Source organism: Temnothorax longispinosus, chromosome 2 (genome assembly GCF_030848805.1).
Source record: "Temnothorax longispinosus isolate EJ_2023e chromosome 2, Tlon_JGU_v1, whole genome shotgun sequence".
NCBI classification, from domain to species: Eukaryota; Metazoa; Arthropoda; class Insecta; order Hymenoptera; family Formicidae; genus Temnothorax; species Temnothorax longispinosus.
The window spans coordinates 23,943,030-23,959,081 of NC_092359.1; the positions used below are offsets into that span (position 1 = coordinate 23,943,030).

The 16,052-nt window shown below is 42.0% G+C and overlaps 2 protein-coding genes and 1 long non-coding RNA gene across 10 annotated transcripts in view; 2 read left to right on the top strand and 1 right to left on the bottom strand.

Annotated features, from left to right (window-relative positions):
- Positions 1–13,206, top strand: part of LOC139825230 (uncharacterized) — a 63,353-nt gene extending 50,147 nt beyond the window's left edge. The window contains exon 3 of the long non-coding RNA XR_011735503.1: positions 11,300–13,206. This is a non-coding gene — a long non-coding RNA (uncharacterized lncRNA). The remainder of the gene's footprint in view (positions 1–11,299) is intronic.
- Positions 1–16,052, bottom strand: part of M (zona pellucida domain-containing protein miniature) — a 308,803-nt gene that overhangs the window by 224,788 nt on the left and 67,963 nt on the right. The gene's annotated exons all lie outside the window — the stretch shown is intronic.
- Sol1 overlaps positions 1–16,052 on the top strand; it is a 238,388-nt gene that overhangs the window by 198,649 nt on the left and 23,687 nt on the right. For all 4 annotated transcript variants that reach the window (XM_071797777.1, XM_071797774.1, XM_071797775.1 and 1 more), the window contains exon 9: positions 13,229–13,415. In XM_071797777.1, the coding sequence (XP_071653878.1) occupies positions 13,229–13,415 (187 nt within the window). The remainder of the gene's footprint in view (positions 1–13,228; positions 13,416–16,052) is intronic.

The following is a 16,052-nucleotide window of genomic DNA, read 5'->3' on the forward strand; positions in this document are numbered from 1 at the left end:
TGGAATTCAATTTCCGCTTTTCCGCGCGTCATTTGGTTATAACCGCGCGCGCGCATCCGCGGCACAAAGTTCGTCTTGTCTTTTAACGCAAAGCGACGGAGCTAATTCCAAATTCCGCGAGCTGCTGCACAGCAGACGGCTCTATAGGAATTTTAATAAATCCCCTGCACCTCTTACCCGCGCATATATGCACACGCTACTCGCGCAGTGATTCTCGCTCTTAAGATCGTCGTGGAGCGAAACGGTGTTATGTGCCGGAGATATGCAGGATAATTACACCGATCTCTCTGTGTATAACTGCGGTTATATCTTACCGCGAGGAAATATTTAATATAGTCTACGTTCAATCCTATAAGCCATGTTTCATTATTAAACTCTGTTACTTAATTATTAAATTCTATTAATTTTCGTGTGTGGCCATTTGTGAGATATCAACCATAAAGTTCAAGAATTAATTCATTAGAGATTTGCTCTGCGAGAACCTTTCGAAAAAGATCAAACAAGCGTCGACGTTATGTTCCATCCTTATATTCCAATCTGCACCATCTAATCCAAATGCAAAGGGCCGGACGGGTAGGACAGATAGTCAAGCTAGCTTCGGCGTTGGTGGACAGTGTCCTGAGGGATAAGCCGGGAGTGGCTGGTGCCGCTAACCACGTTCGATAAGCGGTCAGGTCAGAACCCACGAATCCTCTTCCTTCTCCCTTGACCTCTCGCGTTTTCGTATTCCGGCATCTCTACGCGGTTACCTTCTCCTATCTGGAAAGCTGAAACTTGGCCGGGCTGAATCGAAGGAAACCGTAGCGTAGTCGTGCTTTCCCGACACATCTGACACACGAAAAGCTTGATCGTTTCGAATCTTCGTCGAGCGTATCGCATCCTATAAGATCAAATGGCGCCTGTGTGTGTGTGTGTGTGTGTGTGTATGTGTGTGACAATGATGCTTTTAATATACTTTACTTGCTTTTATCTCTAAAAGTCTTCTATCAGGAATGTTTAAAGATTACGTAATATAAATTAAAAAGACATCAACACAATTTTTAAGTATTGAATGTTAGACGAATCAAATCAAAACACGCGAAAAATAATATCGTGAATATATCTTTGTAGTACTAATATCGTGTACTAATCAATTAATAACCGTATATATGACACTTGTTATGTTTGGCGAAAGATTTTCTCGCGCTCTCTGTATACGTAAGTACATATCGCCGCGTGCAGACGGTCGCTCGTCGTCTATCTCGCAAAGCCGCACATAATGTCACGAGACGTCGCCGGCGACAAATGGGATTCGTGCCGCGCCATTGACTGCGTCCGACGTACGGACAGATTAGTGTTAATGTGTTTTGTTGTCCCCCTTCGCGAGTCGCCTGCCACGAGGCCATTCGGATATCGAGGAGATCCTCCGGCACAGGAGTACATCCCCGAACGACCTCGACGTCGGTGGATCCTGGCACTGGCAATCCTAGAACCGAGGTATTACGCGGACCGAGGATTTCACGGTGAACGTTGTTCCAACGGCTCCCGGAATCTTATCTTCACGAGAGTAACACGCTATCTGGGATAAGTCCGAGTTTGCCATGGTGCACACGCGTGTTGTCCTGCAAGAGGGTCAGAGTTTCTTGGAAGAAAAATCGCGGGGAGCTACAGTGATTATCCGCGATCGTGGAAACTCTCCTCGTTGCGGAATCGTTGCATTATTATACTCGGCCTTTCGATTTTCTCTTATTTCCGTCCCGCTACTTTTCCCCCGCGGTATTAAGGGAGAAGGACACCAACGCCAGAGCGGTTTCGAGCCGGAGAGAGAGTCGCTGATACAGTAAGTAACTCTCGTTTCCGTCTGCTACTCTCTCATCTGGGGACTTTATAACAAGATAGAAGGCAGCGATAAAGTAATTTATCCGGGGAGCGAGCTAAGTGAGGCACGAATGTCTCCGCTGTATACACCGGTGATCGTGCTCGTGCAAAGGTAGCATTCGCCGACGAGAATTTTCATTCAACTTTTCGTTTCTTTGAGGGTCCGCGCCACTGCCGATATCTAATTTTTCTTCTCTCCTTTGACTAAGGTACAAATTTCTGTTTTCTGCCTTATCCCTGGCGCAATTCGATCGACGAAAATGCTTTAACCACGACGCGACGCGACGGTGCGGTGCATGCCATTCCGCGATAATAAAAACGCGCGTGTATGCGAAGTGAAAGAGTCAAATTGCAGCTTTCGATATATAAATCCCAACGTTAGCATGCTCGGCTGCGCGGTCATTTCTCTCTTTTCTTCTTCTTCTTTTTTTTTATGGAAGTAATCTCTTCGGCGTCTCGTATTTTCCTCTCTCCGTCCTCGCTGGCTAATCTAACCGTTGTTAGACGCGACCGAGCAAACGAAAGAAGATAAGATAGAATACGAGCGCGACGCATGAGTCCTCGCTCGAATCTTCGCTGCGAGACTACAGATTACTCGACAGATATCACCGTGCCTCACCATCCCGGTTTTCCCTTCATTCCTAACATACGATTTCCTTCCTTTTGAAGACACCATCGCGAGTCTTCCCTCTCACGCCTTTTTCTCTTCGCGCCGCCTTTGCTACCCGCGGGAATTCCATAACGAGCCGCGATATATACGAATGACATAATATAACAGCGAGCGCGGATGCAAACCTCGAATTTTTCCTCCGAATTTACAAAGAACGACAACCAGGAGTTAATCTTACGCGAAGCGGAACGGAGGCGAATTCGCATATTACGCTGCGAAGCGAGTTATCTTGCTCTCTCTCCCTCTTTCTCTCCTCCTCTTTTTCTTCTCAGAGATGTCTCGACGTGAAAAGAAATCACTGACAAGACACCGCTCGTCGGTTTGTATGGGCGATAATTTCTGCGCTATGCGAAATTTCATAACACTCGCACCTGTATATCGAACGCACTCGGGCACTCTGATTTGCAGATTAACTTATGAATAGCGTACATTATTTATCGACGGAAAGAAAAGTACGACCAGGAAATTTAAGTTCATCTTCCATAAAGAGCGTCGATTCTAGCCCGTCACGGTTCGCAGAATCTCCATGAATTTGTGAGCGGGAAATTGCGTTTAAATAAAGCATTTTATAAAGACCAGGACTGTGTGCACTATTATAATTTTCTGACTCTTTCATGGAGAAGTAAGATATAAAAATTCGACTTCGGACGTTTAGAAGCGAGGCTCTTAGGAGTCGGAAGGACGCGACGCGACGGTTTTCGATGGCATTTATATTACAGACCTCGATCTAATTAATCTAAACAAATGCCGTTTAAACTCAATCGTTGTGTATACTTGCGAATTAAAACATGTAGAAAAATAAATACTAATTCTCATAAGTATTACAGTTCGTATGGGGACAAAAAGTCTAAATGTTAATCCTGCCTCAGGAGGTATAAATGTTTGTAGCGGATATACATGCAAATATATTGTATTATTTCTGCGGCGTGGATGAGAAAACAGAGAACAGGACGTCATTAACTATCCCGCGGGACTTGATTTTATACGAGCAACTGCATAAAATGTGCAATGGAAGCTTTGCATACAATAACATGTCCCCGAGCCAAATGTAACAAAATATAGTTAAATAATGCCACGACTGAAAAGCGTGTCGTTACAATGGCAATAATTTCAATAGTGGAAAAGAAGAGGGACAAACAATTCGGGGATTAAGCATATTTGCGACACGACAAAGCTTCTCATTATGAAAAAAAAAGAATGCGTTTTTCAAATAATGGAAATAATCGATAAAATGAGATGAAATGAAATTTTTCCTCAGCAAGCGCGTCGACAGGACACGTCTCTTGCGGCCAGAACACGAGCGAAAGTGTATTTGGATGTAACCGTGCGCGCTTCCAACCGATTACACGAATTTCCGATTATCCGTTGCACGCTATTAGGAAAGTTCGTACTTCCATATTCATCGATGGTCGCATCTGGAAATGGAAATTGGATTTCCTGCAAAAACTGTTATCGTATTGCTTTTGATCAAAGAACGCTCGTGTCATATGGGTCGACATATGTATCGAATTAAATTCCAGAAATATATTTGCAAGTTATTTTTATGAATTATTTATTTAATTGAATTAAATTGGATTAATTGGACTGCGTTACAATTATGGAAGAAAGTTTTTCGGAATTACGAAATTTTTTAACTGTTAATATTAACAAGTAGCAGTGTATCCATTATATGTATATATTATAATCCATTAAAAGAAAGCGCATGTGTTTGCATTCTCAGCGGCGTCTATGTGGGCAGATGTTATGGCTAGCGTATATTAGGGAATATTTACGACTCGATCTGAAATAGCGCATCGAACCGAACTCGATGCATCTGTATCACATCTATTAGCTGCAAGGGAAAATAACGAACCGCAGACACATGTCGACCAGAGAGCTCTCGAGCGATAATTTATGGTATAGATGGTAGATTACATGATGAGAAACAATACAGGCTAATATGAGTTTTGCAATATGCATTTAGAATCGCGATAACATCATAAATTGCGTATCACAATGAAAAATTGTGACAACAGCTTGAATATATAATAATCTTTTTGACAGAATCCTGTTTTATATTTCGGTTTTATTCATTCATATACATTGTATAATAAATGCGGCTAGATAAGTGAGCAAAATTAATTTGAAAAATTAAATAACATGAAAAGGCTCGTCTTCCGCATTCTGATTTTTAATATACTCGCACACGAGGATCCACGAATAACAGGAAAAAAATAGAGAGAGAGTAAAGGAAATATAGCTTTGTTAATTTGATAAATTTCGGAAATTTTTAAATGACATTTTGGTTGACTGCCACAATGCACCGCGTTATGCTTTTGTGCCCGTGGTTTATCGACATTTCGGATATTACGTAGTCAAACAACAAAATGCGAATAGCGAATTTTTATCTTGCTCCGAAAATCGGAACAGTATCGTATTTACCTGCGTCGCGGTGATATATTGTCACCGGCTACGCGTGAACAGCTGCGCTCTCTGCGAGTCAACAGAGAAAGAACCCGAGTGATCAACGTGAAATATATCACCGAAACGGCGACATTACCCGAAATCGAGGATTCGGAGAATCCACAAGTATGCGTGGGCGTGCAAAGATCTATTTACGTTTCTAGGAGGACGTAACCGCAATCCGGACATAGACGAGGGAACGCTTGGTCGGAACTCGGAGTATAGTGACGGAGTGGTGGCACTTTAGATGTGGTGGAATATGTTCAAAAGATCAAAAAGGGAAAGTACGAAGAAACGATTCCGTTTGTTAATCTGGGACCCGCTTGTGTGGTTACCAAGATATTTAATACTCCAACTTCATAACTCGCGTTTTATCACCGAACATTTTGTGCGACTAAAAAGCTGGCGTCGCTTTAATATAACGGCGTTTAGAGCGACGCTGATGGTATAAAACTTCCGCAGCGTGCCACGCGCCGGACCGCAGGAAGAAACGCGACGAGCTCGCGTTCCGTTACATCCCGTGCTAATATAAGCGTCGTCTCAGTGGGCGTAAGCGCCTCATACATCGAATGACCGACGATTCTTCATCCCGTCCGCGAGCGCGAGTGACACTTAATTGCCAGTTTCTTCGACTTGCACCCGGTCCTACGTGGGCCTCCTTAACGCCGCGCCGTGCAGAACCACGACGAATCGTGCGGGTATTCGCATGATGAACGACCGAGACTCGTCCTCTGACCACGCGAATTCCGCGGATTCGCAGAATTCTCCGGGCAACCGCAAAATTTCACGTTTCACCGTAGACACTTGGGAAACGCGTTAATCATTGCCACCTGCCTCGTCCTCGACTCTCTCGGATGTAAGAGAGGCACGAAGAGGAAACAGGAGAGAGAGAAAGAGAAAAAAGTAAGAAAGAGAGAGGAGAGAGGGGTGAGGAGAGAGAAAGAGAGAGAAGTCCTCACGGAACTCGTTGTCCTCCAGCTGAATTCCGGAAGAGCGATCGGCTGTCACGATTACCGATCGTCTCGGGTCCGTCGGACGAACGTGAGAAAAAAATAAAAGGACGAAGGTACCTTCTCCGTGTGAAGAATGGTCGTCGTTTCGCGCCGAGTCTGAATCCCGTTAGCTTGTGGTCTTAACGGATGTCTGGCGAAGATACGTGGCCGCGGAAACTGTGTTCCACAGTTGCCGAAACGTTTACACGGAATGAGAATTTAATCGTTTCAAAAATTGTTCGGAAAATATTTGGCGATTATATCGATCGGCGAAATATAGAGATTATCTCTCGAAAACGTCTTTTAAACTCGCTCTTAATCCTTCTGCGGTTTTTTAAGATAAATTACATCCTCGGATGGCTACGGCTGGCGGAAAAAGGTGAAATTAGAGAAAGAGAAGATTTTATATATCCCAGACTTAATACTTTTTCATAGAGTAATTCTTTTCATGGTAATTAGTTCAGTCTGACCTGCTCTTGGGACGACCACGATATGTCACTGCGGAACACCAGCTCTTCTCTGTACTTTTCTCCCGTGTTAAATCTTGTCATCGCTAAAGAATCGTTCTTGATTGCACTCCTAACGCTGCGTCCGTTAGCGGGCTATCCTGCGCGCGCGACTATCCCGCACATGCTGCTTAGTCGGAGCTTCCACGTCATTTGACTACATTGAGCACATCGTGTAACGACTATTTTGCATCGGCTTAGCGTTGAAAGGATTAAGTTTATAACCGAGTTTGAGGATTACGAAGTTGCGATGCGGTCCGTTGATGCAGACGGTTCATTCATACTAGGAGCTTTATCGTCGCTAATTGAGATCTCGATGGACGAACTCCGCGCGAGCTTGTTGGCATTGATAGATGATGGATACTTCACCTATCGAATCATATATCGAGGTCAATGTACCGATCTCAAGCGTCCCACGAATATCGATTCGGTCGGACAGAAAAAAAAAGCTGAATACATCGGTTAAACTTTTCATTGAGATTTGCTCCGAGAAAATTGCTCTGAGATTGCAAATTCGTCACGTGTCGGTGAAATCAAGACCGATGGTCTGCAAAATTCCATTTCACAATCAATTCATATCCAGATCTTTCAGATTCTCAGAAATTTATGGCGAGAGGCAACGATGCGAAAAGAATAACCGAGGCGCAAGGATTAAATATTTTATTGACTTTAACGCGCGCGCCGCTCGCGTTGACACAGCCCGTTGCACAAGGCACGAGTTTATCTCTTCCTTTACGGTGCGGCATCGTTCCTGCACCATTCGTCCACGAACTTTTTCTATTCTTTCCCGGTCGCGCGCGCGCGAGAGAGGAGAGAGGAGAGAGGAGCTCATCAGCTAATGGAAATGGCGATCGAACATTGGAAACGATATCGATCAAAATATTCGACCGTTGCGAAGCGAGCAGAAAACTGGCCGCGACGGCGACGAAAAAAGAGAACGGCGGCAGCGGCGGTGGCGACGGCGACGGCGACGGCGTCGGTTGCGACGGCGACGCCGGCGAACGCGTGGAAAAACGCAGCGCAGGGGTGAGATGGAAGGATCTGTCTTATACTTGCAAAGGCGGAAAATAATTTAATTATAATTTACGAGACGCAAACAGCACAATAGGCAGACGCGCGAACGGGATCGTGTCGAACTGCGAATCAGCGGGAGAGGCAGAGACAAGAGAGAAGCGAAAGACGACGAGACAAGTCGGGCGGAGTCATCGGGAAAGCAGCGACAAAGTGCGACGACGCGGTGCGAAAAGCCGATAAATCAGCCGACCTAGTCGGAATTAGTTACCGTTCCATTTTGTAGCAACGTTAAGTAAGTTGCCTTCCGCTCCGTTCTCCTGCTCGCCCCGTCTCTGCCTTCCTTCCGCACCTGCCTCCGCAACTCTCTCTTTCTCGCTCATTCACTCGCTTATTATCTCTCTCTCTCTCTCTCTCGTTCTCACTCGCTCTCTCGCTCTCTCGCTGTTTCTTCTCTCATTTCCTTATTCGTCCCCGGCACCCTTATCGCCTCTCTGGGGCGGCGAAGAAGCTCGTCCGTCCGCCTTCGTGTCTCGTTTCCTCCTTGTTTCTTTAACGAAGAATCCGACGTGTTCTACAGACTCGTTCTGAGACAAAACCACCGGTATATCCGCATCGCAACAATCTCGTAAAATTTTCCGGTAAAGACCGCGCCGCGCCGGTCTGTTTCCGGCGTGCGTCATGCCCGGCTTAACTGTCGTGTCTTATCGTTGACATTAAATATCGTCGGAGAGCGTTGGAACCAACCGCCGAATCGCCGATTGTGTTTGCGTTGGACGTTGTCGATCGCGTTTCCAACGAAATTCATTGTGGCCTTCGGCGAGTTTTATGAACTTTCGTCACCCGCAAGATTCAAGGGTTTTTGATTATCGGTTTTGGCAAAGCTTCGAAAAATTGAAAAAAGTTTTCCGCAAAGACATTTCTTCAATACAACAGTAGATTTTTAAGGGCATTGAAATCCGTTGAAACATTCAATGATTTATTTTTAACGATAAATGGATTTGCAAGTTAAATTTTTCTATTATTTGCGGCAGTTACAAAATATTTTTCTTCATTCTGTCATCAAAATAGAAATCACATATTTATGAAATTTTGTTATCTTGATTATATTTAAAAAAAATTCACACAGTGAAGGTCGAGATGATGTTAAATATATGTATTTAATTTCTCAACATTTTATTATAAGAGAATATAAAATTAACGCTGAACTATTGACCTTTGCCAAATAATAAAGTATGCTGAACTTGCGAGATTTCAAAGGTCACTTAACGCGCCTGCAAACGATAAACGAGCTGCTCGCTAGCCAGTAAAGTAGGTGATAACCTTTTTCTAGGCCACAGGCTACGTCTTTTTTATCTTCATCTATTCGTAGCAGCAGCTATTCGTATCGCTCGAAAAAACGATGCAAAAAAGGAAAAGAGCACGCATTAAAGAGCACTTAGTAACGCTTATGCAATGAAACGCCATTGTCTGGAAAGCTATGCAATTAATCAATTATCTTACGTACGTGCGACATTGTAGTTAAAAGCTATTTATAAAAGAGGTATCCATAGCTTCTCTTATTTATAAAAAACATTTTTGATATCGCTGTAACCTAATGCGATGTGAAAGATTGATCGGTGATATTTTTTTCACGACCATAACTCAAGTTTATATTGAATATACGAACCTTGATATATTTTCTGCGAGTGCGCTTGACGTTCTACGAACGCGAATTGAAAAATAGAAAGATTCCGTAAATTTTGAGAGGAAGCAAAACGTTTTCAACAGATTTTCGATAATTTTATTTCTATGTACAATATCTGCGCTTAAGGGGATCGATATCGAGGCGTATCTATATATAGGTATAGATCGCGCGATTGAAGAAAGTAATTTTTCATCGCGGGATCGTCACTTCGGAATGATCGGAAAGGTGTCGAAAAAAAATCTAATTTAAAGTCCAAATTAAATTTCATGGCGGGGCGACGAACTTTTTGCTGTCGACGGCAACTACGGTTACAAGCACGCAGCGCGCACGGATGTTCGTATTCGCGGTTACGCCGAAATGCGCAAGAAAATATGAACGTTCATCATTCGAGCGGAACCGGAAACCCATGCGGATATATCCCCGGTACGGATTCTGCTGAGTGAGGGCAGTGAGGGGCGGATATGGGTGGGCAGAAGGGAGAGTTGCTTAAATCTGCAGAGTTAGGACAGGACTTACCGCCAAGACGCGGCTCGCAAATGGCGTTCAAATTAATTTCAACAAAGTTCGTAAATTATTAATACTTGCCGGGCCGGCGCGCGGCGCGGCGCAGCGGCTGCTGACTCGCTTGTTCCCGGCTAAATGTGCTGTTTAATTAGGAAATCCGCGATTGTGGTAAGACGGGGGTTGTCAACGGTTTTACGTTACATTATAGACCACCATGGAGCCTTTTCGTGCGCTGACCGCCTGCCACGCAGGTGGATTGCGAATATATCTCGCACCCGCCAGTGAAACGAGCTTAAAACTATTCCGACAACGCTGTGCAATAACGCAGTGCAACGCCGCGTATCACCACGTATCACCACGTATTACCACGTACATGTTGCGTCCACGCGCAATTACGCGACACGAGGCGGAAGTTTGTAAAACAGCGTGGTGAGATCGTCACCGTAGGAGTAATAGGTCTGAGAATTCCTTTTTCGCGGCTAAAGCGACTACAGCGTAAAATTGCGTCGCTTTAAATTAAAACGTTAATCGCGGGCCGCGGCATTTTGCAGATTATTAGGATATGACACTGACTTTTAGACACCGTGCCGTCATAACTTGTACGAAAGTCGGACAGGAATTTCAACATCATTTTCTTTCCTCATACATAATATATGATAGTTTACATAAGCAACGATCACTATTCTAAAAACTGTCGATTGCCAATCTCACCACGAATAGCCACGTCTGACAGCACGATATTCTCGCCGGTATAGAAATTGACCGCCGTAAGTGAATTCGTTCCCCAAATATAACGGGAGACGTAGTTGGAATACTTGGTGACTCTAAGAATTTTGAGAGGACGGCTCATGAATGCAAATTAAAACGTTTGCCGCTTCTGCCGTGCATCTCTTTCCTGATGCCCTAGCCTTCCTGATGCCCTTGCCTTTCGTTATTTGGCTTCTTTTACAAACGAACCGTTCGAAAGTCGACACTCGCAGCGAATGATGCTTAAATAATAAGTGTCATAGAAATAACGTATGTACAAAATATAAATTATAATCTTAAATCTCCTTGAAGCCGTCAATAAATCTCTAGATTAATTATTGAAAAAAAAAAAAAAACAATTGTGTATGTCACACAATTAAGTTACACCAATGCTGAGTTTCACAGAATTAATGTATTTTTAATCGAATATCGTTAAACACGGTCAATATCGCTTCGCCTCGTAAAGCCGTTGCATACTATTTTCACGACATTAGATGCGTACAAAATCGTAATGTCCGCTTCTGCCTTCTGCTTTCTTTATTTTTGCGGCGTGCGCATTCTCCTAAGTTTCTCCGCAGATATATATATAGCACAACGCAATGCTCGACAATAAGAAAGCTTTAGACGGCAGTGGCTATTACGGCACAGCATAATGCACATTTCCAGTCCGACATTTTCAATAATATGCCGTTGGAGTGAAAATTATGCATTGAGTCGAAACGACCGAGAAACGGTTGAGAAAATTAATGGAAGATGCAATTTTCTCAACAAGAAAAATAAATATGTTATTATTAAATTTAAAAAAAAACGGCGTTGCTTCAAATATTCAGCCGATATAGATTTAAATGTATTTCCTTAACATATGTCACGTACATTACCGTAGACATAAGTCTCAAAGCGGAAATTGAGCTAAAAATCACGCTGAGAAAACGAATGAAAAAGGAAGAGCTTCAACACAGCGTTTGAACGATATTTCCAATATTCTCGTAGCAACGCAAAGTTCGAGATAAGTATGCTTCTGATATAAACATTCATACAACATTCATGACTGACGACGACGCGACGCATTGATACCTCGTGCCTTTCCAGTTTCAGCGTATCCAAGTCCTTGTATCAATGCCTTTCCCTCTCAAGTGCTACCTTAAAAGCGCCACGCCGGAACTGATACAAATATCTTCTCTCGTTAGCTCGAAGAACATATATACATATAGCCTGATCCAATATATGTATAAAGAATATATATATATTTGAGTCCACGCGCGAAGGTCGTTAAGGTAGCTGCCTGGCCGAGATATTGCGCTACTTTTTTCAAACTCGATAAAAGCCATTGTCGGCCTTGTGTTGGCTTTGAATCATGAGATCGCAGCAACGATGACCCTGGCCAAATGACAGTTTTATCGAATTTCTTCGTATCCTAGACTATAGATACAAACACGTATCGAAACGTATATTGCACAGCCAAACGATGAATTACGAGATAGTCCTGTATTTAACGATGCATTGTTGCATCCCTAAGCCAGCTTTTCGGCATCCCGATTATACGCATCGTATAGCAATATTAATTACCGCTGGCCAGTTTCTGAACCAAGTCAACGGTAAGTTAACACTGTACGCGATGGCTCGTGTGAGCGATTTGTTTAGGAAGGTAATGCCCGATAATTATCGCAGCTACGATTGTGTAACGACGAACATGTTCATTTGTATATCTCAATTATGTAATTTTCCATCATAATTTTTTTATATATGAAACGTGATCTCGTAAAACATAATTTTATATACCTTCGAATGTGCAGCGTGGTATAAACTTTGAATTTTACAATCATATTGCGGAATAGTTTACGCTAATAGCTTACGCACGAATAGACAATGCACTGTTTACTGCGAGAGGGAAGAAACACGGGAGAAACACGGAAAATATATTCACGAAAAAATATACAAGTACGCACGCAGCACGCTCACGCGTTCGTAACGCCAGGGGTTGCCTAATGACGGCATTTCTTCGGAAGATTCATCTTGCGAAGCGTACCTCAGCGATTCTGGCGTTAAATTACGGAAAGATTAATAACTGTCGGGAAGATTAAAGCGTAGAGACTCGAAACGAATATGCGCTACAATCGCGGTACCGTTATACGCGGCAAAGCGGGTTAAGATATTTATCACATTAAATAATTTCATATCTTCCTTCTTGTGAGACTCGTTCAATCTTAACGCTATGCGAATAGTGCAGACACGTAAAGATGATGAACTGTAAAAAGAAACGCGACAAAGCTAGAAACGTGAATACCTTTTGTATGACAATTTTAATTTATTTGATAACAAATAGACGGTTTGTTGTAAAATTATTTGCCGTAGCTAACCCAAATAAAGGTTTTTCTCTCCATATTTACCATTGTACCTTCTACGCGAGCGGGATTTTAAAAATTCGTTGGTATATTTTAATTTAAAATATTTTATATTCGCTAATAGAACTAATAAATATGCGCCATGATTATTATCATACTTTTGTAGTCTTTGTGTGATTTTTATGCAACGCGCTCTCGTGATACAGCAGAGCTCATTTGCATATTATAGCAGGCGTCGATGCGCAAGCACTTGTAATTAAAACACGAAATATTCATAATTTAATTCGTACAACGTACGAATTTTCTTTCAGTACAAAAAGATGAGGGTAGCTACGAAGGAAACTGTCGCGTAATTTAATTGGCCTTTTTTCTTCCTTTGGCTGTGCGTCAATTAATTACTTTCGTTACATTCCTTTTTTATTCGTCGACTGTTGCTGCTCGTTAAGTCACCGTGCATCTCTTTGTTACAGCGTCGCTCTGCGACGTGGTTTACAACAGCGATTCAACAAAAACGGGCGTAGTTATGTCACCTGGATACCCGAACCCATATCCACCTAGGACACACTGTACATACGACTTCCAAGGAAGAGGAAAGGAACGGGTGCAGGTGATATTCCAGGACTTGAATCTGTTTAATCCGCCAAAAAATCCAAATGAGTAAGTTATCAGATTTTCTAATCTTAATTGTATTAAATATATCATCACGTAACTGATTGTGAGATATTCTATTAACGTAATAGCAGTCTAGTCTCGCTGTTAAACTATGTCCGTTGTACGTATATATCTTCAGTCGAAAAATTTTATCTGAAAAATGCGAACTTGTACGGTCGCGCGATTGATTCGAACGTTGCCCGTTGCCCGAATCCAGTTTTCACGAGTACATTCGACATCATTGGATTCAGTAGCAACGTAACGATACATATTGTAATTGGGTTCAGAATCGTCAGCCCATTCTTATGACACAAAAAGCATATACTACCAAGTACATTATATATTTGCATGCACGTAACAGACGTCGCCTACTCTTCTTTTAAACCGCCGCCGCATCGGATTACGATAAGTGCAATCTTAAAATTTCATGAGAAACGACTTCGTCGTAAGCTGGCCTAAGAGTAAGACTGGTATTAACGTGTTATTGCTTTCAAAAATAGTGTGATGTCAAAAGTGAAGAAATCATAGTTCCAATTTAGCAAATGTGCAGTAAAATTGTTGCCTCGGAGATTTTCCAATTTTTCTGGCACGTTTACGCACATCGCGTTTTCCTTCCTTCCAGGTCAATACCCATTCGCCCAAATTCGCCCATTCGTATACGTAAAGTTGCATTGACACTTTACCAGTGCAAGAAATTTTATTTGAATCCGACAAAAGATTCTTAGCCTCAAAAATTTTGACCTAACCAAGCTTTCGAGAATACCTTCAAGTTTCCAAGCATCGGAGAGCGACCGCGAGCATTTCCTCTAGAGATTGAAGGACCTGTCGTCATGGCCGAGGAAACAGATCAGCATAGGAAATCCCGGGAAACCGCTACGATACAACCGCTGCGGGTTCCTCGACAATTGCGCTCGCTGTGATCACTTATCCTCTCATTCATTTTCCACGTGGCTGTTCTTAAACACGATTTAATTAGGGTTTGCGCGTACCATTGAACTGACGTTTAAGTGGTACTTGCCCCGCTCTATAATTATCCACCGTACACTCTACCAGTGCACCACCAAGAGCTTCTCTATCTTTGAAATGATAGTGCGATTAAATAAACTCCGGGAGCTACGATCAATATAACAAGAGATATAACGTATATTTAAATAATATGACTGTCTCAACGTATTGCTCTTTTCTTTACGATAACAGTGCGAAACGGTAAGGTTTCAAATAAGTTTACACACATTACTAGTATAATTGAAATTACACTTAATTGACGATATATATGCATGTTTTCTAGAAAAAGTAATATTTGAAGAATGCAAACGTCAATATTATGATGTATCATATTTTATGTTGTTTCACGAAGATATATCACGTTAAAGGAACGGAAGCGCATCACAGTCTCGCGTTATCGTATCTATTCATAAGACACAAGATGGACGCTTCGTACATCTACTTATGTTACACATAGGAAACGTGAGTGCATTCAAATGCTAAGGTGATTTCTTCTGAATAGGACGTTGGAGAGCAGTTCGCGTCGTCATCTGATTTTCTTGCCCAGTTTCCTTCCAATCATCCGAATAGATTGGTCGAAATTTTCCTCCAAGCATATGGCCGCGCATTCATGCAGTAACGCCACACAAATTTGTTCATGTACGAAATCACTGCACATGATCATACATGCAGGCCTGTCTGTGCGCGGGCAAATAATATTCTTTATTGTGCGTTATATTGGTTCTCTCTCACTATGTCTTGCGAATTGTAAATTGGCTGGTTAAAAGCCATCTATTGTGGATTGTGCCCGCAGGACAATTGCGTAATTATGATACAGTAAACCACGGCACGTTGAGCTCAAATAGGAGGAGCATAATAGGAATGTTCAAACGCTAAACGCAGAAAGGGAACGGGGTTACTTTTATGCGAAAATCAGTTTAACGTGATTGTTCTTTTAAAGCTTGCCATATCATTTTGGAAAAAAAAGAAGATACGTTGCTTTTTTTACGTTTAACAATTCATGAAAGTTTTGTAATTATATACTTGACGTAAACTAGACCGTATATGTATGTTTAAAACACAACATTCTCAAAGTTGTTTTCTTTGCTCGAAATGCATCTCTAGTCGAGTACGTTCTTTGCAACATTACATCATGTTTACTTTGACTAGTCTATCATCAGATTTGTTGTTAGATCAAATAAAAGTTTAATGTAGGATATCTGCGTTTTCAATATTACATTTCAAAATAAATTTAAATACATTTCAGAGAAAGAGAAAGAGAGAAATCAGCAGCAAAACTCATACTGCATAGCAATTTCATCAACGTAATTTTCATTATTTTTCGAGGAATTTTCTGCGAAATAGCACTTGCAACATATTTGCTGATAAATATAATGTAGACTTCAGTGTATCCATTCAAATATTTGATTGGTCCAGCAGTCGCAAGCAAAAATATTGTAAAATATTGGATCAATCTTCCCTTTTGTCTTCACACATTTTTATATTATTTTATTGCATATTCTCAACACATGTTGTAAATGTAAATTACTATCGTAAGATGGTTACCTTGAATATGAAATCTACTATCTTAACAAGCGTATTATGCAATGAGCGAAAGTAATTATTTCATAAGTCGGTTACAACTGACTGCAATTATTT